Raw genomic sequence first — 25,746 nt, 5'->3', positions numbered from 1 at the left:
TGGCTTTGGAGGAACATGGCAGGTTCTGCTCTCAGAATCACAGAGTGGTTGGGGTTGAAGGGACCTCTGGAGATCCCCCAGTCCAACCCCCCTGCTCCCGCAGGGTCACAGAGCAGATCACACAGGTGGGTCCAGGGGGTTTGAATGTCTCAGAGAAGGAGACTCCACACCCGCTCTGGGCAGCCTGGGCCAGGCTCTGGCACCTCCCAGCAAACAAGTTTCTCCTCATGTTCAGATGAACCCTCCTGTGTTTCAGTCTGTGCCCATTGCCCCTCACCCTGGCGTTGGGCACCACTGAAAAGGAGCTCCAAGGCAAGCCAAGCATCAGCCCGGCTGGTCTGCAACAACCTGGAAGGGAGTTTGGGAGAAGCATGAGCTGCCTCTTACTGCCGTCCCCAAGGTGGGAACAAGTGATAGAGCCCCTGGGAGCTGCATGACCCTCCCTCTTGCCTTTTTGAGTGTTTCTGTGAAGAGGATGGAGATTTTCCTCATCAACAGCTGATCTGCAGCAGACGGAGATGCATCAGGGTATGGAGATTGCATGGGGGCTGCTACAACCTCCACAGAGCTGGTTTTGGGGGACTGAGGGATGCTGCTGCTCATGAGCAGGGCTGTCCCCTTTTCCTCTTGGTTTGGGGTGCTGCTGGGGGGCAAACCTGGTAAATCAAGTTCAGGGGTGGCTGCTGATGTGGTCTGAGTGCACCCGTGGGCGATGCTGATGGGTGCGGGTGATGCTTGGAGAGCTTTTGCCCCATCACTGCTGAACCTGGGGAGCAGCGCGCATCCTTCATGGCTGCAGGGATGGCGATTTGGCTGCAGCTCTGTGGGGGTTTTTTGGGTGTTTTTTCTTGTTTTTGGTTTTTTTTTTTTTCCTCCCCTGGAAGGCAAAGCAGGAGCCTGAAGGGGAAGGATTGTCTTCTGTTCTTTTCTGAGGACGCTTCGCGCTGGCGGAGGAGGTGGCGATGGCAATGAGTCATCCGTCTGGCAGGTCGCTTCTCCCCCTTCAGCACTGCTCCCACGCAAGAAGGTGGTGGTTTTCCTCCTTCCTCATCAGGGGAAACAATAAAACTGTCGTGGCCTATTGTCTCCCACAGCCTGAAGCCTTGGTTGCTTTCAGAGATGCCTTCACTGCGAGCAGGTCGGGACCTTTCGATGGGGGCACCATGTTCCTCTAGTGCTGTCGCACATGTCCCAGCCCCAGGGATTTGTGGTTTTGTGCTTTGCCTAAAGAGAAAATAAAAATGATTTTCAGGCAGGGTGGGAAACAAAGCTTTCCAAGGCCATTGTCTCATCAACAGCCACCAGCGCAGGGCAGAGCCCAGGGGCTGAGCAGGGCACTCGGCAGCACGGGATGTCCTGAGTCACATATGCTTTCCATATGTTTAGTCACCATCCACGAGCTTATCCAGTCCATTCTGGAGCCCACCTAACTTTGGTGTCCCGACGCAAGGAGATCCACTGATTAAGCATATGACTTGTAAGGATCCATCATTAAACCCTATAGAACCATCAGTCCTGTGTTTGCAGTCCCAAATACAAACAAAGCTCCTAAAGCCTGCAAGATTTGTTCCAGAAATTCCTAGCATGTTTTAGCAGCTCCTGGGAATGGATTTCATATTTAGTACAAACGTTTCCCCGGCCCCTGTGAGCAGAAGGCGAGCGAACAGCTCATGCGGCAGCTGCTGATGCCACAGCTGATTTTAGCCCCAAATTCAGCAGCTCTGAGCAAATGAGTAAAACCTGCCTAAGGGCTTCAGCTTCTCAATCACCCCCACGCAGGGTGGTTGATTTGGGTGTGTGGGAGCTGGGTTCAGACATAGGTCTGAGTCTTAGGAGTTTGATGTGGATTGTCATTAGCAGACATGGAGAAAAAAAGGTTTACTGTCTTCTTGGGACTCATGCTGCTTCAGTCAGTGGTCCCAGCAATTATAGGTGTTGGGTGAAGCAGCAAAACCTGGTGGCTTTTCATAAGCTATCGGAGACCTCTCCAAAGGGCTACATGTAGGGGGAGAGGTGTGGTGGGATGGGTGATGCTGCAGCTTTGGACCAAGCTGAGCCAGTTCCTTCGTGGTCCTTCATGTCTTCAGGACAAGTGGTTGTCATGCAAAGGAGAGAAGTCTTTCTGAGGCTGGTGGCAGGTTCAGGTGGTGCAGCGATCTGGTTTGGACTGAGAGAAGGGAAATAAGGTGGGTGTCTGTCCTCCCATGCATGGGAGCAATGAGGAGGAACATTGCCTTTCCATGGGTTTTCCTTGGCCCCATCCTGGAATTTGATAGTGCTTGGTGGTTGGTACCTGGCTGTGGCCTGTGGCAGAGATGTCACTTGTGTGACAGCAAAGGGGCATGTGGAAGGATACAGAGGGGGACTTGATAGATACGTGAGTCACATACAGCTCCAGCAAGCTCAGGTACACCCTTGCTCAGGATGCTGTAAGAGATGCTCTTGGTTGTTGTTCTAATTTGATTTTTCCCAGGATCTTTGGTGCAACCCTAGTTCCATGTGAAAACAATATTTCTGCCCTCTGCAATGGCTTCTCTCATTCACTTTAGGCATAAACTTCCCCAAGACATGAGTTGGTGCCTCCCATGACTTTTGTTTCAGCCTCTTCCTTCCATGGATGCTCCTGGAGCTTCCTGGGGCTCCACACGTGGTGGGTGGTAGTGGGAGCCTGCTGTTTGTGGAACCAGGGAATGGGGTGAGGTGGGACTAAGGGGAATCAGCAGAGGGTGGGCGTAGGGGTCTCGGTCCTGCTGCCATGAGGTTTGCACAGAGGGTTGAGACAAATGATATGCCTGTGGAGAGGCTGGAGCAATGTCTGGAGTGGATGTCTGCTTTGATGCATCAAGGTGGGTGATGCTGGGGACATGTAGTCCATCTCTTTCTCCTCTTCCTCCTTCTCCCCTTGCTCCATGGGTCTACTTTTTACAATCTTCAGGCCTCTGCTCCCACTCATAACACTGGTTAGAGCAGAGGTTCTACCAGCAGGACCTATGGCTACTTCAGTGCACGAAACAGGTTGTGCTGGTACAAACACCCTCATGGGATTTTGCTCCCAATCACGGGTCCTTGGTGACAACTGGGTTTCCCAGCCGGTGCTGGGCTCCTGCCCTCCTCCAGGTCTGCTGGATCCAATGTCGGCCGGTGCCTGGCAGCGTCCAGGCTGCTTTTTGGCTCCAGTGCAAGGAGGAGGTGACCTTGCCGGTGACATTTTGGGATTAAAAAGAAACTCCCCGCCCACGCACGCGTGGCTGAGCCCTATCAATGCCGTGAAAGCATGGGCCGCAGTGACCCGCTTCCCGCATCTGTCTGTCCCTCCGTGCTCTCAGCGCTCTTCTCTGGCCCTGGTACCCGCTGGCCCTTCGGCTCTGTCGTGCTAGGGGAGGTCAGTGGTGATATTAATCTCCAGATTTTCTTCTTTTGGCTATTTATAAAGTGTAGCTTGAACTAAAAAGCCTATTGTAGCAAATAGTAGGCTTCTTGTGTGGCATCCTTGAATAGGAGGGGTGTTATCCTGTCCCCATGACAACAAGCATTTGAATTAAGAACCGTCTACTCAGAACAATTTGCCATCACATGGTTCAGAGGAAACACTTTGAAACCCTTGTAGTCTTTTCAATAGGCTTGATTGTTAGCGTCTCCCAAACTTAATCATTAACAGGGCTCTGCAACAGATAATTACTGCGCTTTGCATTTTTCTGCCCTACATGTGACCGACGTGGTCCCAGGGACACAGGTCGCGGTTAGGGCTTTCTCCTCTTTGAGGAGATAGATGAGAGAAGCTGGTGATGGACTTAAAGATTTGGGCAGCCACCCCAGGTGCTAGGGGCTGGATGGTTTGCAGGAGGGGAGGCTGAGCCCTTCTTGGAGGCCACGTCTGCCAACTGCCCATGTAACACGTGGAGCTTGCTTTCCTCCTCTGGAAAATAGTCACTTCTTCTCGACCATGTAGCCATGATAAATGAGGGGTTTAAAATATATCCTAATACCTTGCCTAATTGTAGGGCTTGGCAGAGGACAGTTCCGTGCTGACTGCGCTATGTGATGCCTGGAAGAGCCATTGCCAGCTGCTCCAACATCAACAAGAGCAATTTCATCGACATATAAATATCTTGCTTGATTTTTTTTGATAGTGAGTTTTTATAGCCCAGGCAAGGGGACAGTCATTTTGCATTCCATGGAAAGACCACCTATAGGATAATCCCAGCAGGACCTGAACATTTGATGAGACAAGAGAAAATGGCCTCAAGTTGTGCTAGAGGAGGTTCAGATTGGATATTAGCATAAATTTTTTCCTGGGAAGGGCTGTTGGGCATTGGAACAGGCTGCCCAGGGCAGTGCTGGAGTCACCATCCCTGGAGGGGTTTAAAAGATGCAGAGATGAGATCTTTAGGGACATGGGTTTGTGCCAGGGTTGAGTTAAAGGTTGGACTTGATGATCTTGAGGGTCTCTTCCAACCAAGATGATTCTATGGTTCTATGCCCGAGTACGGTGCTCTTGCCCCAGACACCGGTGTGTGCTGGGAGCACTGGTGCTGGGCTGGTTCAGCGGATGGGCTCCCGGCAGCAGCCAGCTGCACTGGGGCTGCCCCCTCATCCCATGTTAATCCCATTTGCATTGTGCAGGAGCAGGTGGCCACAACCTCATTTGCAATTCCTGCGCCTGCCACATGTCCTTTCAGAAACAGCGCGTTTTAATGGGGTGTTAAAATAGATGGGGCCCAGCCGGTGGGACCGCGGCCGTGAAAAGAATAAGGCTTGAAAGAGCTTTGTGCACCTTCAAAATCTGCTTGAGTGGATAAGGCTTTCCTGTCCCTCCTTGGTCAAGGCGAGCGATGCTTGGTAGCAGCCTGCACTCAGCGGGTCAATAATGCAATTGGCAACCTCCTACACTGCCATACATCAAATGACATGATTACATCTCCGCCAGTCACAGGGCATAATGGAAATTATGTCACAGTGATAGAAGTGTTTGGAGGATTCATTTCTCCTGCCTTTGGAAATAAATACCTTGCATTTGTGGGGAGTCAGGGATAGTGTTACCCCATGCCAATGTTGTTTTTTTTTTTTTGGTTAATGTTATTGCTTGATTAAGGGATATTTGTATTTTTATTTAGCCTTTAGAAGGGGAACCCTGGTGACATTTTGGCTGGATGGGGAGGAAGCACTGGGATGGGTGGGCACCCTGCCCTGTCCCGTTGCAGGTCCCTGCCTGTAGCTGCCACAAGATTTTCCAGGGAAATCTTCTCCCAGTCTTTCCTCTGGGGAGAAATAGAAATATGTCCTTGCCTTTGAAAAACCCTAGAGAAGAGATGGGAAATAAATCCAGGACAGGGAAATAAATCCAGAGCGGTGTGGAGAGCGAGGCTGGGGCTTGCTCCGGAGCTGAATTCAGCCCAGGAGATGATGGAAATCAAAGGAATTATTCCCCAGGAGTGGCCTGTTGGTCTTTAATCTCTTAAAGCCCTGCTCCTGCCATGGACTGAGCAGTCTTGCTTTATGCCAAGCCCCTGTGAAGGCTCAGCCTGCTGGCCTGGGAGGATGGAGGGCTGGATGGCAGCCTAAGCCCATGTGTCCACCTCTGGAAATTAAAAACATCTTGGTACATGAAAAGTGGGGGGTACACGGGGAGAGGGGAGGCTGTGAAGTGCTTGAAAAGCAATAAAACATTAATGTCAAAGTGCTGGCATGGAAGCAAAGATATTATTCCTTCAACAGGGGTCTGACTGCAGTTGTTTTGTGTGTTTTAGTCAAGAACAATGGGGTTTTTACAAGAACACTTCAAAAGGGAAGCAGGGGCACTGCCGAATGCCCAGACAACACAGACAGCGGCTTTTCAGATGCAGCCGCCTAATTTTACAGCTCTTTTGTTCTCCGCTCCTAAAAAGATCTGCTGTTGCTTTAATTTTTGAATCAAAAGCATAGAAGGAAATCAGGAAAAAAAAAAAAAAAAAGAAAGAAAAGAAAAATAAACCAAGAAAAGCCAAAACAACGGTCCTTGCAACAGGCATTTTTGATGGGAACAAACCCCCTGAGGGTTCCGCTGTGAGTTGTGGGTTGGTGGGACCGCAGTCAATTCTCCGTCCCTGAGGATGCTGCACCTGAGCTGGCTTATTTATTGAGAGCAGGAGTTTTCTGTGAGGTTGGGATGGTGCACATTTGGTGTTTGCAGGGCTCAGCGTTGCCTTTCTCATCGTGCTGGACCCTGCATTAGCTTGTGGTTTTTGGTTTTTCATGTGCAGAGGGACACTGAGTTGCCTTAACTTTGAGCTGTGATGGAGCTTCAAATGGAGCATCAGGTCTGGCCACTGCCACTGGAGGGGAACAACACTGGAGAAAGCCCTCGCACTCTGTGCATGGTAAGTTCTTGCATGTCGCATAAGCACTGAGGTTTTAGGGTTTTTTTTTTCTAAAATAGAGGGGTTTTTTATCCCTTTAGGATACAAAATCCTCGTGGGATTTGCAGAGGGATGGAGATCTGAATGTACAGTGTACTGGGGCTGGAAATGGGAGCCTGAGGAGGATCAGTGGGGGATGATGATGCTCCCTGGCTTAGGGATGCTCAAAGCGAACCTCTGCAAAGGGATCTGGAGGGGCTGCCCTTGGGCTGGGAGGATGGGACACAGTGGTTGGGACCCAGTTTCCCATTTGATTTGCCATTGAATCTTGCCTGTAATAAAACCCCCAAAAGCTGGAAAAGCCATGGTGATGGGTTTCTTAGCAGGCAGGGACAGCCTGTGGACAAAAAACATGTTCCTCTCCAGTGTGGTGTTGCCCATAGATGATGCTATTACTGCTTATTTGCAGAAACTAGAGCAGAAAGACCTTTGCTCCCACCACCTCCCTGTTTTGTCAATGCACTAATGGTGACCCTAGGAAGGCTTTAATCCTACAAACTGATGCCAAATTTACATTGCTCATTTTTTTGGCCCATGAGTGATGTAGCCAGGGTGCTAGAGGGAGGTGGTGACAGCCCCAGGGGAGCAGCAGTGTCCCCACTGTCCGTGGCACTGGTTTTTAGAGGGAGGAGAATGCAGGGGGCATTGGATGCAATTACATTTGTTTAGAGGGGTGGAGGCTGTGGTTGTTATCCTGGAGGAGCTGGATGGTGAGCAGCTTCTCAGGTGAGATGCTGCTGTGCATGGGAGCTGCCACCAGCGTGACACTTTTGTGTGATTTGGAAATCTTCCCAAGGCCTGGAGGCGGGAGGGACTGAATTTCATCCTGTAGCATCAGGGCTGGGTGAAGGGACCCAAAACTATGTGGCAAAAGGAGATGTGAGGATTAAGGAGCTGGTGGCTTGTTTTGGCCAGGCAGGTCGGGTTCTCCATACACATCACCTGGCTGAGAAACAGGGGCCCGGGAGGACCCTAATGGTACCCAGAGAGGGTTCCTGGGTGTAGCCAGTGTCCCAGTCCCCTGGAGATGCATCCCCATGTCTCCCATCCCTTCTTGCAGGAAGGAGAGCACCCAGATGAGCCAACTCTTTCTCTTCCTCTGTGTGTGATTGGCAAAGCAGAGTTTGCTCCATCATCTGTGTTTCGGGAGTGCTGGGGTTTTGGGGACAGCAGTGCAGATGCAGCTTTGGACCCGCAGCCGAGGGACGAGGCTTTCGGCACAGGGTCAGCCGGTACCTGAGCCTGTAGCTGGTGACCGGTGGCTCTGAGATCGTTGAGTTTTCAGTCAGCACAGCAGCATCTTGCTTCTCCCTCGGCTCCATCACTGGTGCACCTCCCTTTGCCTGTTCCCAGATGATGAGCCACAGCATCTTGTTTCTTAATGACCCTCACTATGCCACCCCAAGGTTGCATTTGCTGGCCATGGCTCCAGGAGCTGCTCCCCGCTCCTCTGCTGGGGTAGGGACCAGCCTTGCAGCTCTGCAGGTATTTAAAAGAGCCACAGAGTCAGGCTGGACATGAGGAAGAAATTGTTGTCCCTGAGGGTGGTGAGAGCCTGTCCCAGGTTGGCCAGAGAGGTGGTGGCTGAACCATCCCTGGAGACATCCCAGGCCAGGCTGGACGGGGCTCTGAGCAACCTGAGCTGCTGAAGATGTCCCTGCTCATGGCAGGGGGGGCACTGAGGAAACTGGAAAGGCCAGGCTGCTGCTATGCAATTAAAAGCTTTTGCCAGTGAGAGGCTTAACTAACTCTGGCTTTCTAGGGTTATACCCACACGTGTATGTACTGCAGCCTGTGCTTTCTGTTAGATTAGCTGGAGTTTGGCCCTGGCTGCAAGAAATTCCTCATGGGACTTGCTTGGGTTGTGACAGGATTTCACTTGGCTGGTGGCTCAGTGCTGGTGAGAGAGATACAAACTGTGTGACTGAAGCGTTTCCATGGGGGGGAAGGTGAATGCAATGGGGATGGAGTATTTTAGAATCCTGAAAACCACCAACCATCAATGATGGGAATCCCAACACCCCTGAACAGCCTCGATCAGTGCTGTAGTGAAGGAAGGTCTCAGTTCGAGCCATGGCCGTCTTACTCATCTTCTGCCCAGCCCCTATTAAATCACCTTTACCCTTAGTCCTGCCTGTCGTCGGATATTCAGTGCCCCAGCCCTGCAGTTTTCAGGGTGTTTGAGGGTGTCTAGTGGAAGGGAGTGGATTTTGAGTGGGCTGTATTAATGCCAAAAAGCTGCTACTGGAAATACAGGGCTCTTACTTGCTTTCATGGCACCCAATAATTTTAACAGGCTCAGTTAAAAACAGGCCACCTTTTTGCCTTCAACTGCTGTTTTATTGCAGCAGTGGATTTTTTTTTGGTCTGAAATAGATACCCCTGGGAAGAGCCACAACCCACTGACCTCGAGGGGACGCAGCTAACATGCATGAAGCACCCTGACACTGGCGGCTGCGGGAAGGAGTTAACTGGGGTCAGCAACCTATTTTTTCCCCCTGGCTAATAAGGAAAAGGAAGCTGATATTTGTGGCCCTGCAACAGCCTCGTTAAATAGGAAAATAACAAATGGAAAAATAACATGTTTCCAAAGGTACCGCTCCTTCCTGAAGCTACAAAATAGTCGCTTGGGTTGCCTCTTCTACAGCCGTGCAAGAGCAAGCATTGCTCATCTGTTTTGTAGGAACGTGGCTTTCCCCTGGTGAATGGGCTCACTGGGAACATCCCAGACCTGCTTGGAGACTGGGACTATCTGCTCTAATATTTGTTGGTGGGACAGATCTAATTGGGGAGCAAATGGTCTGCACTGGCTGCCGCCCTTTGTGCTGTGCCCTGTGGTTTCCTTTGCCCTGTCCCTCCCTGTTCTTCAAATCTCAGCCTTGAGCAAAATGCACTTAGATCTCCTTTTTTTTTGTTGGCTTTTTGTCGTGCCAGATGCAAAGTTTAGTGAGATTCATGGTCACTCTCTCCTCCAGCCCCAAGTCCTGGGCAGCGACTCTGGCTTTTCCTTCCTAGGGGGCTTTGTCAGTGAGGTCGAACTCTGCCATGACTTGCAAGAAGGCAGATGCACATGAGTGATGGTGTGAGCTTGGGTCACTCGGGATTTACCACACAGTAGCCAAAACCAGACATTCAGCTGGGGCCCTTGTGGCTGGAATAACTCCCTTTGCTCTTGCAGGTGTCTCTGGATGTGGCCACCAAGAACCAAAGGAGGAACCACACTGGGTACCTGCATGTAAATGTCTATGTTTGGCTCATCCCACCAGTGAAAGAGGAACCCTGGATGGATTCACTGACCCATTTTGCACCCTCGTCTCAGGACAAGGTGAGCTGTGTCCTGCCAGCACCCGTTTCCTCTGGGGCAGGCATGGCTTTGGTGGCCAATGTTGGGGCAGAAATCTGCCTTGGATGAGGTTGGTCCCACCTGGTTGACTGCAGGGAGGTCTCTGGACTCACTAATATGAGGTTGTTGAGATTTACGCAGGTTTCCGCCTTAAGGCAGAGCTGAATTTGTGCTTGGGAGGGTAATGGGTGAGGGTCATTGGTGCCCAGTACCCAAATTTCTCCGGAGCAAACCCTGGGCACCTACCTGGTTTGTGCGAAACATGGTCCTGCCCCTGTGTGTTCTGGTGAGCAGTGGCTTGTGGATGCCTTCACAAGACAGCAAAAAACAATGAGGTTTTGTATCTAAAATTTGCAACTGTGCAGGAATGAGAAATGAGAATTCCCGCTGACGCCAACACCGTGGGGGTTGTTAGCATCCTCCCAGGAGAAGGCATTTCTTTCAGCCAGCCGCCTTGACAATCTCATTATTATCTGCACGCGACAGATAAATGAGCATTTCCATGTAGTCAAAGCAAGTATTGATTAAGGCCCAGGAACCGGCTGATCAATGCAATGCTGTTTTTCCCTGGTTGGATGTGTAGGGCTGCTCAGCTGGAGACTGTCCCAAGTGCTCGGGGACTTTCCCCGTCATTAACAGTCATATGTCCTCAGACAATAAAGGCCTATTATATTGTCTTAATACAGAGCCAATTGGGGAATTAATCAGGATATTTGGAAGCACCTTAGCTGCTTGCGCTGATACAAGGTTCTCAGTTTCTTCTCCTAATCTCCCCCAGGCAACTAGGATCTCCCACAGGTCCCCATGCTGGATAATGTGTGTAAGCTGGTTACAGTGAATTTGCATGAATAATCAGGCCATTCTGCTCAAGCTGAATGCAACTTCATTAAGGCCTGGCAATACTTTGAGCTTACTTATTGCCTGTCCTTTGAACCCTAAAAAAAGAAGATTTTGAGCAAAGATTAACTTTGTATTTGGGGTCGTGGGGACCGCTCCAGCTCCCAAGCAGAGTTCACCTCTCTAAAAATGTCTTTTCTTCTTTGCTTCCTTCAATAATCACTCTGTTTAGGTGAATAATTGTTGTGGAAAGTTTTACTTGTGGAAATAGGTTAACCTTGCTCGCAGGTCTGATAAACTGTTGTCTAGCTGCAGAGTGGCATGCCATGAATTAATGGTAGCTCCCTGCCTGGGAGCTCAGCGTGATGCATCTGCCCAGCAAAATCCATGCCTGGAAACCAAATGGAGCTGGGATGGTTCCCTGTGGTGGGGAGATTGCTGAGAGGTGGAAATGGGATGTGAATGTTGGGAGGCAGGGGATGAGCATCTGTCCTTGGGTGGGAGCTGAAGAGGAGCAGGTAGGACAGGGAGATGCCTGGAAAAGCTTTCACACCTCGCACTGTGCAATCGAGACCTGGAGGTGCTGGAGCGAGTTGAGAGAAGGGAACGGAGCTGGTGAGGGGCTGGAGCACAAGTGTGATGGAGCGGCTGAGGGACCTGGGGGGTTCAGCTGGAGAACAGGAGCTGAGGGGAGACCTTCTGATCTCTGAACTGCCTGAAAGGAGCTTGGAGCCAGGGGGGTCGGGCTCTGCTCCCCAGGAACAAGTGCCAGGAGCAGAGGAAATGGCCTCAAGTTGCACCAGGGGAGGTTGAGGTTGGATCTGGGGAACAATTTCTTCCCCAAAGGGCTGTGGGGCATTGGAACAGGCTGCCCAGGGCAGTGCTGGAGTCACCATCCCTGGAGGGCTGGACAGACATGGAGATGATGTCGTCAGGGACATGGGTTAGTACCAGTGTTGGGTTAGCGGTTTGACTTGATCATCTTGAGGGTCTCTCCTGGCCAATATGATTCTATGGTTCTATAAAAATGAGCTATATGACCGCTAAAAGTATGAGGCTTTTTTAGAAGGGAGAGAGGAGAGGCAGGCAGGGTGTCCCTGCAGGGACAGAGGGTAAAGCAGGCAGGGTGAGCCGGGAAACGCTGGGGACAAATACAGTTCCCCACAGTGCTGCAAACAGAGGGTGCATGGCTCTTGGTTACAGCATCAGTTAAGTGCCACTGCGCTTTCCTGGCTCTTCCTCTGCAGCGAGGAGTTGTACTTCCCTGGATTAATTGGCTGTCACGGATGTGTGAGCTTTGCTCTACTGCTGTGTTTCCCAGCTACACCAGGGCTGCCAGCTCGGGATGGGTGTCCGCTCAGAGCCACGTCTTGCATTTCCACTGCAGACCCACCCTGAGCTCAAACACGAGCATCTGCATTGAATGGGCAAAGTGCAGACCAGGGTCATAGCAAATTTTGGGGTCGCGAGAGACCTCAGCTCTTTACCTGGATACAAGCAGCATTGCCAAAACAAAGCAATTAATACAGCTTGTTTCAGAAATGTTAGCAAGGGCTCATTCCCTCACAAGAGAATTTGTTATCCGGCGCACAAATTGTCGTGGTAAGTAACATGATGATGCTTTTGACCTCGCACCCAGCCCTCCAAACCTCCATCCGTGGAGGTGCTGCCGTGCAATGTCTGGGCACGAGTAGGGGCAGAAACACCTACTTGGTTTTCAGATGAAGCTCAGTCACTTAAGGAAAAGGTTCCTTTTTTAAACTCCCAGGCTCTTGGGCATGTGTTCTTGTGTATGCCATATATATCAGTAGATCTTTTGGGCAAATCACTGCATTTTGCAGTAAGAACCTGCACTGACTCTTGTTTTTAGGGGTTTTGGGATGACCCTTAGACCCAACCACATCCCATTTTGACCAGTCATTGGCAAAATGTCCATGAAACCAATTTCCAGGAGGGAATTACCTGTGCTTTCTTTGCTTGTGAGCCAAATAGGCACCAAGAGCCACGAGGCCCATAGAAAAATCCTGAGCTATGAGATAAAATTCACATTTCTGGCTAAAATGACCATGTGTAGAGATGCTGGACAATGTGAGGGGGTGAAATAAGTGTCCTTCCCCGTAGCAGAGCTGAGCTCTGCTGGAGCCTGTGTACGTCATCCTACATAGACGTTTACACTGAAAACTGTGGCTGATGCCCGACGTAGCACTGAAAGCAGCAGGATCCCTGCAGGCTGACCATGGGGTAAATAGAATGAGGATTTTGTCCCAAATCAGAGAAAGCTAGAAGGATTTTTAAGGGAGGTAGCCAGGATATCCTGAGGGTCTGTCCTTGCTGTGGAAGCCGCTTAACCAGCTGGGTTGTGCATCTGCAGGGCTTACTTGAGCTGAGAAGAATCATGGAATTGGGAGTTATTGGGGTGTCCAGCGAAGATGGGGAGCTGGGAAGAGATGGAGGTTAATGGCACAGCTGTGCTGGGAGCCCAGCTCCCATCTGGCTGCCTTATCAAGCCCCACACAGCCTCGCGTGTCACATTGGGATGTAAATCGCATTAATTGAATTCACTTTGGCTGTGCTTTTGGGAGCAGACAACGACCGCGTCAAAATCTCATTTACATACTGATAAGACACAGTTGAAAAACGATGCCTTCTAATGAATAAAATGTGTGTAACTGGTCCAGCTTGATATTAGCATTAAAGTGTTAATCACTTTGGCATACAAGTTTATAGTGATGAGTAAATTTGTCTTCAAAGGGTCCTGAAACAGAAATCTATGTTTCTGGACTGCCATAGCAACATGCAGACATCTTCATTTTATTTCTTGGTCAGAAAGCAGGTGCCAGCTTCTAATTAAAGCCTAATTTGCAATTTGTGTCCTATTCACTGTTTTCATGGGAACTTTGATGGCTGATATGGAGGTAAGCAATAACCAGCAGCAAAGCTTGAAAGCAGTAATGGAAATGGATCCTCCCCTGGGGCTGCTGGGCTGAGCGAGCACGGGAGAGGGAAGGGGCCAGGGACATGTTGTGACATGTGTCCCTCATCCAAGAGGCTTCTCACAGCGAGGGAAGATGGAAATCATTGCAAGAGAGCTGATGCCAGCTTCACAGGGGCTGGTAGTCATCCTGCTCCAGCCTCCTCGGGGCATCTCTGGCTTTACCTCTTTGAGGACAGATGGAAAAGGCTTCTTCCAAACTCCCAATTAAAGGATCCAGATTAATGATGCCCATGGAGGTCTCTTGTTGCACATGTTCTCCAGCCTGCCTGCTGACCTGCAGCATCTTGTGCTTTCCAGTCTTCCCCCTGCCACCTCTGCATCTCTTCTTTTTGCTTCTAATTAGAGGCTTACGAGCTCTTGACAGCACTGATATCAAGGGTAATTAGCAGTAACAGGTCCATTGGTACATGGCCACATGGTGGAATGGTGTCCTGCAGGATCTGGCTGCCCTGGGAGCAGAGTGCTCTGAGGCGTGTGGAGCTGGAGGGACAGCTCTAATCTAGAATCTATAATATATAAAATAAGGTAATAAATGATACAATAATTACTATACTATACTATACTAGGTTATACTATACTATACTATACTATACTACGTTATGCTGCTGATGAAGTGATGCTGCTCATCCAGGGCTGTGTTTGCTTTTGCTGGCTCTCGGTTTGGAAAGGGACCTGATGGTGCTGTGGCTCAGATCCCGGTGAAATTCAATGCTGCTTCAGATTCCTTGCAATATTGCAGCCTCAGGCACTGTCCGGGGAGCTGCACCTTCCAAAGAAGGCTCAGCCCAAGGGGGTGGACAGTGCTGCTGTGTGGTGGTCCACAGGGATGGAGCAGGTCTGCTGAGCCATGAGCTTTTCTGACGCTGTTCCCTAGCTGCAGACACCGAGTGCCTGTAAATCCTGGCTGCACTGGGCTCTTTCAGTGCCCACAGGACCCCAGACCCACTCCTTGTGCCACTGTACGTGTGTTGAAAGCCCCTTGCTGTGCTTTGCGCCACCTGTCAGTTTGTTGTTGGGTTTGTTATTGATAATAATTTGTGTGGCAGCAGATTGAAGGGTCAGTGGTCACACAAAGAGTTGCTGAAGGACCTCTGCCTTGACAAGTGGACAGTTGACAGAGTTGGGCCTGACAAAAGGGAGACCCAGGATGGGTTGCTGGTCTAAATGTGTTGGCAGATGACTTGTGGTAAGGATTTTTTGCATGTGCATCAGGACCATGCCACCACGTTGGGTTGGTGCTGTGGGTTGGCTGGGGACAAGCTAATGGGGAAGAAGTCACACTGTGTTGTGTCCTTCAAGAGCAAACCACACACACACAAAATCATGGAACACGCAAATGCCTACGAGGAGGGACATCTGGGGGATCTCCTGTCCAGCTGGCTCCTCAAAATGGGATTTTGCTGGTTCCCATGGTCTAGTCAAGTCATGAAAACCCCCAGGGAGGCAGATGCCACCATGGGCCCTTACTTTAAAGCTGCACCACCCTCTAGCACAGAAATCTTTCCATGCCTCTTGCTGGCTGCTCCTCAGCTCAGATCAGCTGCAATAAACCAGCTCAGCTCCACCAGAGCCAATTTTACACCAGCCAAGGCTTTAACTCCTGGCACTCAACCTCCTGTCCCTCCTCTTCTTGCTGAATTTGTTCCTTCTGTAGCTGCTGTAGGGCACATGCTTGTTAAAGTCCTATAATCCATCATGGACTGTTTCTACTTTTATAGAAAAAAAAAAGGCAGTGTCTTAACCTAGGCTGCAGTGTGTGCTGCTCCAGATGTTGTTTCAAGTGCATCACACACGTGGCTAAATGCGAGAGCACACATTGCATCCTTCTGCTGCCAGCCCCCGAATTCCCCTCTCCATCCCCTCCTGCCTCCATTGGGATGCAAAATGGTAAAACACAGCCAGACTGTTTCTCAGCTGCTAATCTCCTTCCTGAGGGATTTAAGTCTCCCTGGGCAGTCCTACAGCCTGGGAGTGTGATCATCTCCTAACAAGCACGTTCTCCTTATTGCCTTATGGCTTAGTTATACTGTGCATGGTCTCCTGAGTAGCGTGGTATGGTTAAGACACTGCAGCACTTTACAGGAGACATGATCACAGACTTGACCTCTCCCCTTGGCTTAACTCCTGCAACCTCAGGAGGCTCAGGAGTGACATCATCAGCCTCAATTGTCCCCGAGAGCTGGAGATGGGGTGAGGTGATGGTGCTGGAAGGAGCCCAAGTGATGCTCTGTGCTCATATCAAGCTTTCTGTTTAGGGTTAGGGCCTCAGCAGCAGTTAGAAACTTCAAATTAGAAGTACAAGTGAAGAAGACAAGTGAATGGATTTGCACACCTAATGCTGCTTATGCCCCTCTGAGTCAATCCCTAACTAATGGTATAGAAAAGAAGGGGGTGCGCACACAGCTGTTTATGTGACCTTGTATTCCAGCTGACAGTTTTCTATTCAGTGTTATTTCCTCCACCACATGGAGTTATGCTAATATCTTTGCTGGGAGTCCTTTGTAACCAATGAGCACTTTTCCAACAGTGTAAAAATCATCCTGGGCCGATGCACATGCATGAGCAGACATATGGACGTCACACATCCTGAAGCCAGGGTGAAAACCCCAATAAATAGGTGTGGCACACTCAGATGCTTGCCAAAAATCAATGAGATAAAACTGGAATGTCCAAGAGAAATAGGAAAAAAAAATAGAAAAAGAAATCCACATGAAACTTTGCTTGCAAAACAGGAAAAGAATAGCTGGGAGCTCTGTCTACCTATATCTATCAGTGGGTGGAAAAATCATTTGTTCCAGGAATCCGCCTTTTTCCTGCCTGCTGGGGATGCAGATGCAAGTGCTCCCTGCAGGGGAGCCCTGTTTGTCCAAACCCCCGATCCGCCCCACTTCCCACCAGCAAGCTGTGTATTCCAACAAGCATTGCTATCATTTGAGTGACATCTCAATTAATATAAGGCTTTTTGGTGAGGTACTGGTGGGATAAGAGGTCTAGGAAAACGCTGGAGCCACCAAAGGGAGAGGTTTCATCTAAACATGAGAAACTTGTTTGCTGGGAGGTGCCAGAGCCTGGCCCAGGCTGCCCAGAGTGGGTGTGGAGTCTCCTTCTCTGAGACATTCAAACCCACCTGGACTGACTTGTGTGATCTGCTCTGTGACCCTGCGTGAGCAGGTGAGTTGGACTTCAACCCCAACCACTCTGTGATTCTGTGGGTGGTGGCATCTCATGGCCACGATGGCATCTCTGACCCCGCACCTCCTTTCCATCCTCCTCAGCCCCTGCTCCAGGTGATGCGCCAGGAGCTGTCACATCTTTTCCTATCAGGTAATACCCCAGGGCTCTGTGCAAACCCTCACAGGAACCCATTTGCTCTCGGCCATGCTGGAATTGCTTTACAACATCTTGCTTAAAGCTTCCTTGGCTTTATGTGGCATTATGTGCCTAAGTCATTTACACCATTAAAAAAGCTTTTCCCAAAGTATTTATGCTGCTTCCCATCACCAAGGATGGTCTGGGGTGCATGCAATCAAGGGACATCAGCTGGTGGACAAAAGAGAGGAGTAATTTGGCCCCTGGGGTTTTCGTCAGCTGGGAGTTATGGCTTGGTCTAGCCCAAACATCCCTCACCACATGATAAATATTATCATTGTTATTTAAATATTTTACCAGAGCCAGAAATGTTTGAAAAACCTGTTACAACATTAAGCTAAGCATTTTAATGCCGCATTAGGAACAGGCTCTCTCTGTTCTTAGCACAAACTGGGTGGGTTTTTTTATTCCTTAAAGCAATTTGCCACAGATGTGGGATGTGTCCGTGCACAGTGGACTGCCAGAGGGTCCGTGATGGCAGCAGTGAGGTCCTGTGCGGCTACTTCCCCAGCTCCATGTGTTTCTTATTTTGTATCGGTGTATTTGCAGGTCTGAATGCAGATGGGCAGGAAAGGGGAGCTGCTATTTTTTGCGTGTGGAGTGGTACAGTCACCTGTGAAGGGAGAATATGGCATCATGGGATGAAGGTGCAGCATCCAAGACACGGCCTTTCACACAGAGCTCACCCAGCCATGAACTGTGGCTTCAGCTCATCCTCCTGAAAGCTCAGAATTGAGAACAGGGTGCTAAAACACCCTTGATGCACAGACTGTAAGCCCGTGATTTCATGGAACAGTTAATTCCCCAAGTGTTTTGGTGCCTCAGATGGTGTCTGACATCTGGGGATATGCATCTGGAATATGTTATGGGCTCAGGACACTGATTGACAATTAGATCCAAATCAGGTGGACCCAGCCTTGCCTCCTTCTCCGCTGCCAAAGCATAGGCTGATGACGCTTGTTGCAACAGGACAAGGGGTGATGGTTTTAGACTAAAAAAGGGGAGATTCAGGCCAGACATGAGGAAGAGAGCAGAAATAAGTAAAGGTGGAAGGCTGAGTCTGAATATTTGGACTTTGTCAACCACCACCTGCCAAGGATACGTGGATTTCTCCCCTAGTTCTGCAGGGAAGTGAATTTCCATTTGGTTCTGGTTTCAGTCTGCAGCTGTTGGTCTATTTTTGAGAGGTTAAGGGAGCAATGTGGGGAAAAGGCAGTCATTGGCCCTCTGTAAAAGCCAAATACTAATGGTTTGATTTGTGGTCTTGCTTTTGTCTAACAAGGAGGCCACATGCCCTTGTGCCAAATTGTCCTTAAAACACAGGTAGGTTTGATACAGAGTTTATATTCAGATGAATCCCTGCCTTAGTTTGAACTCCAGGTTTTAGGAGCTTGGTTCAGCCTCAGCTTATTCTGAAATCTGGGCAAGTATTCCTGGTTTTGGCTTATTTCCAGTTCTAACGCTGGTTTTAGTTGGAGAAGAGCTAAGGGTTTGACCCAATGCCCACTGAAGTCTGGTGGAGCTTTGAATTCACTTGATACTAAGCTGGCCTGTGGATGGACAGTCTTCCAGCAGATCTAAGCCAATTCTGCTCTTCTTTACTGCTCTCTAAAGCCAAACTTAAGCCAAGGGAAGAACAGACCTGGGGGCATAGACTCCAGGGGTGGGATTTGGCAAGCTGTAAATAGTCAGCACATCCAAACCCCTCCTGGGGGAGTGAATGATGTTACAGCCATGCTCAATAGACTCCAATTGCAAATGCAATTCCTTTAGACACCTTTTTAGGCACTTATGTTGTCATCTTGATGTCTTATTCAACACTGACAAACAAAATCCCTTCTTTCCAAGTCACACGGGAGGCTCAAACTGAAGGGCTAGTTGACTCCACCAGAGAAAGGCACTTCTATGGCACATTTTTATTGCTATAAAACAAGTCTAAAATAATGAGACTCATGAAAGGATATGACCTAAACTATAAAATGCGCTTATTAAGGTTGTATGATAAATCAGAGAAGGACACGCTTGCCTCTTCCTAAGGAACTGCAAGTAGCCGGACAAGAAATCGAGGCAAGGCAGATTGATTTCTGGTGTGCGGCTCTTTCCCAGCTGGAGGAGAACTAGCACAGGTCAAATTGCTCACAAACCTCTGTCAAGGAATATATATGTCTAGCTTAAACGTCAGGCTAGAGGGAAGAAAACCTGAGCTCTGTGGTCCTGCTACATGCCAGCATGGGTGATTTCAGTAGTTATCTCTCTCTTTGCTCTTGCGTCTGGATGCTGCATTTTTTGCTCCTATTTTTCCCCCCCCCTCCCTAACAAACCAAATGATGGGTCTCCAGCAAGATGTCCCACTGTCATGATAGGTAACACCAGCCCCAAATTATAGAATCATAGAATCATTTTGGTTGGAAGAGACCCTCAAGTTCATCGACTCCAACCGTTATCACTGTCACTAAACCATGTCCTTAAGATCCTCATCTCTGCATCTTTTAAACCCGTCCATGGATGGTGACTCCACCACTGCCCTGGGCAGCCTGTCCCAATGTCCGACAACCCTTTCCAGGAAGAGTTTTTTCCTAATATCCGATCAAATTTTCAGGGTCTGCTGCTGAATTTCCACTTGTGTTTCCACCATTGATGTCAGTACGTTCAGTTCCGCCTTGAGGATTGCCCAGAAGCACCTGAAACAGATTTGGAGAGATTTGGGTGGATAAAGCAGGGTGATCTGCTCAAGGTGAGTTGGTGGGGGGGTTTAATTTGATTTTTTGCTGGTCTCTTGCTAACATTACACTCGGTAGACAGGGAACAACCTCCCAACCTCCTGTTTGGGAGGCTGGGTGTTGGTGTTGTTAACAGCCCTCTCGTTAAGTGATTAACTGCACCAGTAGAAGGAGGGTGAAAGAAAAGTGGTATGTGGTGTTTGTTTGGTGTGGGTTTTGTTCGTTTGTTTGTTTGTTTTTCCCTAACAGTGTGTTCTCATTCTTCAAATGCTTGGGAATCTTTTTTAACCCACCCAAATGATACATTCTTCTGCAAAAGATCTGACCACAAGGGAGGCTCCCAGATTAACTTTCACCAACATTAAGTTGTAATGGGGAACCAAGTAAGAAAAAATGCCGTTAATGAGCTGTGGGATGTTACAGCGCCTGTAATGTGAAGGTTAAGAGGTGTGAGGTTAAAGCAGTTTGTTCACAAAGCTGTTGAGTATGTGGATCAGGCAAGTTTTTCCCAAATCCCAGTTCCCAGGACACCAAACCAGCACCAGAACGACCTCACATCGCTATGAGGGCTGAGGCTGAGCCCTCCCATCAAACAGGGCTTATATCGGGCCAGTTCAGGTGCAGGACCTGCATCTCCTCTTTCAATTCCTCACGGCACTAAAATGCCTCTGTTCTTAGCTGCCAAGTAATTTTATTTTGGGTAATGCAATACTGTATGGAAGACCCTATTATTTGCCAGTAGCAAGAGGCTCAGCAAGCACTAATTGGACAAATGAGGCTCCGGGGATTTACAAATAAGCAGATGAATATGCAAGTGGGGAAAAAAGGCAAACAAGGCTCTGAGCCACCTTGAAGGGCACCTGGGATAGTGCTTTTCTCCTAAAAGTAAAGGGGCAGATGCTGCCTTTCCCCAGCTGCAGTGGCGTTAGGGACCATTCTGTTCTGATTGGTCCCTCCTCCCCGGTCAACCACCTCCCACCTCTGCTTTCGCGGGAGCATCTCTGATGAGCAGATTTGTTTTCCTCCAGGGATGCACAGATCGCACCATGTGGCAGGTATTTGGAAATATTTCCCAGGGTTTTGGCATCCTTCCCAGCTCGTGTTACCCACAGGGACAGGATGCCATCAGTTCTCAGTGTTGGGTACTGTGCTGAGGGGAAGACTTTCCAGCTCGTCACCTGTTCCCAGCCCCTGGGTAGCTTGTTCTTGGGGACACAGCTTCATCAGTTTGGCCCCAGGGATCATTCGATGCTGATTCCCTGCTGTGCAGGGAAACAGATTAGACTGTGATTTCCGATACACCAGACACCAGACACAAGGCAGTGGGATGGCTTAAGAACGTTGCTTTTTGGCTGCTTCCAGACATAATTCATCACCAGTTCACTTCTCCTCCCTTCACCACTGCCCTTTCCAGCAGCCCCTCCATAGGGAAGAGCATTATTGTGCCACCATCGAAACACCACGTATCCTCAAATTGCAAAGTCTCTGGGCATGAGGTTTGTTGTTCTCCATGGCTGGGTCTTGCTCCATGAGCTGGGTACCAAGCTACTGCCATAAAATGAATAATAAGGTGTTGAGTTCAATCATTGTCTAGGGCAGAACACTCCTGGTCCTGCAGCACTTGGATGTAATGCCCTGAATCCCCCCTCTAGGAAGGCAAAGAAATGGCTGATGGCGTTAAGCAAGTTATTGCAAGCCCTTCTCGTAGGAAAGAAAAAGTGGTCCTGGCTGCAGTTTGGGTAATAGATCACTGTGTTTTTCTGTAGAACATTAGCACTTGATCTCAGAGGTCGGGCCGGAAAATAACCTTCTCCCTTTAATTGACATGCAAAACTATCGCTGTGTATTAATTTGGGTTGGGGCTGAACTTGGAGCACCAGTGCTGAGATAAGAAAATTGGAGAGTGGTAAATGTTCTGTGAATTGCTCAGATATTTATAGGCTCTCGTATGTGAAACATTTGGGTTTTTTTTTAAAAAAATGCTGTAGTCCATAGGATGGCCTGGTTTTCTGCCAATGGACAGGGTCAGAAAGTCCACAGACTGGTCTGGTAGGAGCAGGAAATATGACATGGCTTTAACCACCCACAGAGCTAACCAGGATGGGAGAGGCAGCTGTCGTCTGTGTTTTTGTGGCTTTAACAATGAATGGGCCAGTTTCACTGCGAAAACGATCAGTGAGGAGGTGAAATGCTGAGACTGGAAGAAATAAGAAAAGATGTCGTCTTCACACAGCCCCAAGTGATGTGGTGCCCACCAAGAAACCACAAGTGCTGGTGTGGCATTCAGGGGTTGTCCTATGCAAGGGCAAGAGTTGAACTCAATGATCCTTGTGGGTCCCTTCAAACTCAGGAAATTCTATGATTCTATAGGGGGCACAGATGAGTGTTGCTTCAGTTTTGGGGAGCACCTCCTTGTTTCTGTGGTACTGCAGGGCTGTAGGTGCTGGGGACCAAAGAAAAGCACCCAAATCTGGGAGGCCTGCTATCGCCGATATCTTCTGCACTGTGGTTTTCACTTGAGATAGGGCCTGTCAGCTAACTCAAAGTGCAAAACTTCCTGCTAAAGGCGAAATGACTCCATACAGTGTAAAGAAATTATGTGATCACCCCTTTAGTCTGCTGTCAAAATTACCCAGTCTTGTACAGAAAAGCCTTTGAGATCCTCCCTACAAGCCATAAACCTCAGGAACTGTCTGGCTTCATTTTTGCATGATTGAAGGAGATCTTCATTACATCTTCAAGAATAATAGGAGAAGTCAAAATGAGAAAAACATGATGAAAACGGCTGATGTAAACAGCTGTATCTCCCTACAGGTCTCTGTAGTCAGCTGCTCTCATTAATCATCGTTGTATCCAAGGGCTTATGAATTCAAACAATTATTTTCTCTGCATATTTTTCTTGGGAGGAGGACAACAAGTAATTGGCCCTGGGCTTCATTACCGCTCCTGGACGCAGCAGGAGTTAACAACGTGGCTGTGTGCAGGCACAGGCTTGCAGAGAGTGGGTCCATACAAGCTGCTGTTGTGATGAGAAGGGAGAGGACTGTCACCTTTGTGGCTGGGAATGTGCTTGAACTGGAAATCTGGGAGTTTTTCACCTTTTTTTGGAGGTGGGAGTATGCTGGAGCTGATCTTGAGGGAGAGATGTCACAGATCCCCCTTTAGCCTTCAGAAATGCCTTTTCCATCCAAGACATCTGTGGATGCCCTAGATGTGAAGCGTGGCTGTTTGCTTGACCTATCTTTCTATTTATGATCTATTTTACCATTTTTCTCACCTGAGCTGTGTGCCACTGGGGTCACACGGGGTGCAAGACACATCATGATCTACTGCACAGAGTTGGGGCTGTACCCCCATCACACCAAGTGCTTCCCTCTCCTTTTCCCCTGTTATAATCTAAACAAAAAGCCTGATTGCAATGTGCCCATCATGGTAACACACAGCACTCCTGCAGACTGCTCCTGTTGGTAAACAAAACTGCTACATATAGTTTTTCCCAACAGGTGTTTGCTGGAGAAAACGCCGTTCAGTTGCCTCTCCCTGACCATATGCAATCTGTGTAGTGCATGGGGTGCATTTCAGGTATCCCCAGCTATGCTACAGCATGCACATAACCAGGGTGATGATGATTATTATTATTAATGTATAATATTTTTGTTGTTGCTATTATAATAGTCGCTATTATTACTATTATTGTTGTTGTTGTTAGAGTGGCTGAGGGAACTGGGGGTGTTTAGGCTGGAGAACAAGAGGCTGAGGGGATACCTTCTCACTCTCGACAATTGCCTGAAAGGAGATTGTAGCATGGAGGGTGTTGGTCTCTTCTCCCAAGTAACAAGCAATAGGATGAGAGGAAACAGCCTCAAGTTGCACCAGGGCAGGTTTAGATTGGATTTGAGGAAAATTTTTTTCCCAGGAAGGACTGTCGGGCATTGGAACAGGCTGCCCAGGGCAGTGGTGGAGTCACCATCCCTGGAGGGGCTGGACAGACACAGAGATGAGGTTCTCAGGGACATGGGGTAGTGACAGGGTGGGGTTAACAGTGGGACTTGATGAACTTGAGGGTCTCTTCCAACCAAAATGATGATGATGATGATGATTATTATTATTATTACTACTACTACTATTACTACCATTATTATTATTATTACTATTATTATTCTACTACCACCACTCCTGACCTCGGGATGAGCTGCAGAATCAGGCTGCCAGAGCAATGAGCAGATGCTGGGGCTGGGGGAGGGTACATCAGGCTGCGCCTTCGTCTTTGTAACCTGGGACGATGCTGTGTCCTGGAGTGTGTGATTAATGAGCCCTGGCTTCACGGCAGCCAGACAGGTGCTTCCTGGCCTCCCACTCTGCTCCTGCAGGATGCCTAGTGTTTCATGAAGCCTTAGGGTTTGATTTTTTGGGGTGATTGCGGCTCCCAGTCATTGAGTGAGTACCGCTGCTCTCCAGAGCTTTTCGTTCATCACAGGTGAGGCACAGGGGCTATCGTAGAATCACAGAATGGTTTGGGTTGAAGGGACGTTCCCAGCTCCCCCAGTGCCCCCCCTGCCATGAGCAGGGACATCTTCACCAGCTCAGGTTGCTCAGAGCCCCGTCCAGCCTGGCCTGGGATGTCTCCAGGGATGGTTCATCTACCACCTCTCTGGCCAACCTGGGCCAGGCTCTCACCACCCTCAGGGCCAACAATTTCTTCCTCATGTCCGGCCTGAATCTCCCTCCTTTAGTTTAAAACCGTCACTCCTTGTGCTATTGCAACAGGCCCTGCTCAAAAGTCTGTCCCCATCTTTCTCAGACAGCTGGGCTGGATGCGATGTTACAGGACCTGTTGTGCATTGATTACCGCCTGTGGGGGGCAATTCAGGTGGTGAATTGCCTCATGTTGAGGAGAGTCTTCTTACCCCAGTAAGTCAGGACTTTTCCCAGTAACTGTACAACAGCTTGGTTTCACCAATTGAACCTATATTTAGACAAATGGTAGGATAAGGGGCAATGGGTACAAACTGGAACACAAGAGGTTCCACTTAAATTTGAGAAGAAACTTCTTCCTGGTGAGGGTGGCAGAGCCTGGCCCAGGCTGCCCAGAGCGGGTGTGGAGTCTCCTTCTCTGAGACATTCAAACCCACCTGGACTGACTTGTGTGATCTGCTCTGTGACCCTGCGTGAGCAGGTGAGTTGGACTTCAACCCCAACCACTCTGTGATTCTGTGGGTGGTGGCATCTCATGGCCACGATGGCACCTCTGACCCCGCACCTCCTTTCCATCCTCCTCAGCCCCTGCTCCAGGTGTTGCTCCAGGAGCTGTCACATCTTTTCCTATCAGGTAATACCCCAGGGCTCTGTGCAAACCCTCACAGGAACCCATTTGCTCTCGGCCATGCTGGAATTGCTTTACAACATCTTGCTTAAAGCTTCCTTGGCTTTATGTGGCATTATGTGCCTAAGTCATTTACACCATTAAAAAAGCTTTTCCCAAAGTATTTATGCTGCTTCCCATCACCAAGGATGGTCTGGGGTGCATGCAATCAAGGGACATCAGCTGGTGGACAAAAGAGAGGAGTAATTTGGCCCCTGGGGTTTCCGTCAGCTGGGAGTTATGGTTTGGTCTAGCCCAAACATCCCTCACCACATGATAAATATTATCATTGTTATTTAAATATTTTACCAGAGCCAGAAATGTTTGAAAAACCTGTTACAACATTAAGCTAAGCATTTTAATGCCGCATTAGGAACAGGCTCTCTCTGTTCTTAGCACAAACTGGGTGGGTTTTTTTATTCCTTAAAACAATTTGCCACAGATGTGGGATGTGTCCGTGCACAGTGGACTGCCAGAGGGTCCGTGATGGCAGCAGTGAGGTCCTGTGCGGCTACTTCCCCAGCTCCATGTGTTTCTTATTTTGTATCGGTGTATTTGCAGGTCTGAATGCAGATGGGCAGGAAAGGGGAGCTGCTATTTTCTGCGTGTGGAGTGGTACAGTCACCTGTGAAGGGAGAATATGGCATCATGGGATGAAGGTGCAGCATCCAAGACACGGCCTTTCACACAGAGCTCACCCAGCCATGAACTGTGGCTTCAGCTCA

The 25,746-nt window shown here is 49.1% G+C and overlaps 1 protein-coding gene and 1 long non-coding RNA gene across 6 annotated transcripts in view; both read left to right on the top strand.

Annotated features, from left to right (window-relative positions):
* Window positions 1–25,746, top strand: part of TMEM260 (transmembrane protein 260) — a 283,367-nt gene continuing 257,621 nt past the window's right edge. Inside the window, exon 1 of the mRNA XM_065063110.1 lies at window positions 1–125. Coding sequence (XP_064919182.1) covers window positions 16–125 — 110 coding nt within the window. The 5' untranslated portion in view covers window positions 1–15. The remainder of the gene's footprint in view (window positions 126–25,746) is intronic.
* LOC135579501 (uncharacterized) overlaps window positions 4,482–25,746 on the top strand; it is a 53,660-nt gene continuing 32,395 nt past the window's right edge. The window contains exons 1-3 of one of the 5 annotated variants that reach the window (XR_010472687.1): window positions 4,482–6,356; window positions 9,574–9,720; window positions 19,539–19,673. This is a non-coding gene — a long non-coding RNA (uncharacterized LOC135579501). The remainder of the gene's footprint in view (window positions 6,357–9,573; window positions 9,721–19,538; window positions 19,674–25,746) is intronic. The other 4 variants (XR_010472685.1, XR_010472686.1, XR_010472689.1 and 1 more) reach the window with 4 other exon arrangements.

The sequence above is a fragment of the Columba livia genome, chromosome 5 (genome assembly GCF_036013475.1).
Source record: "Columba livia isolate bColLiv1 breed racing homer chromosome 5, bColLiv1.pat.W.v2, whole genome shotgun sequence".
NCBI classification, from domain to species: Eukaryota; Metazoa; Chordata; class Aves; order Columbiformes; family Columbidae; genus Columba; species Columba livia.
Note: the sequence above shows the minus strand (reverse complement) of the source record. Positions and strands in the feature narration are given on the sequence as shown.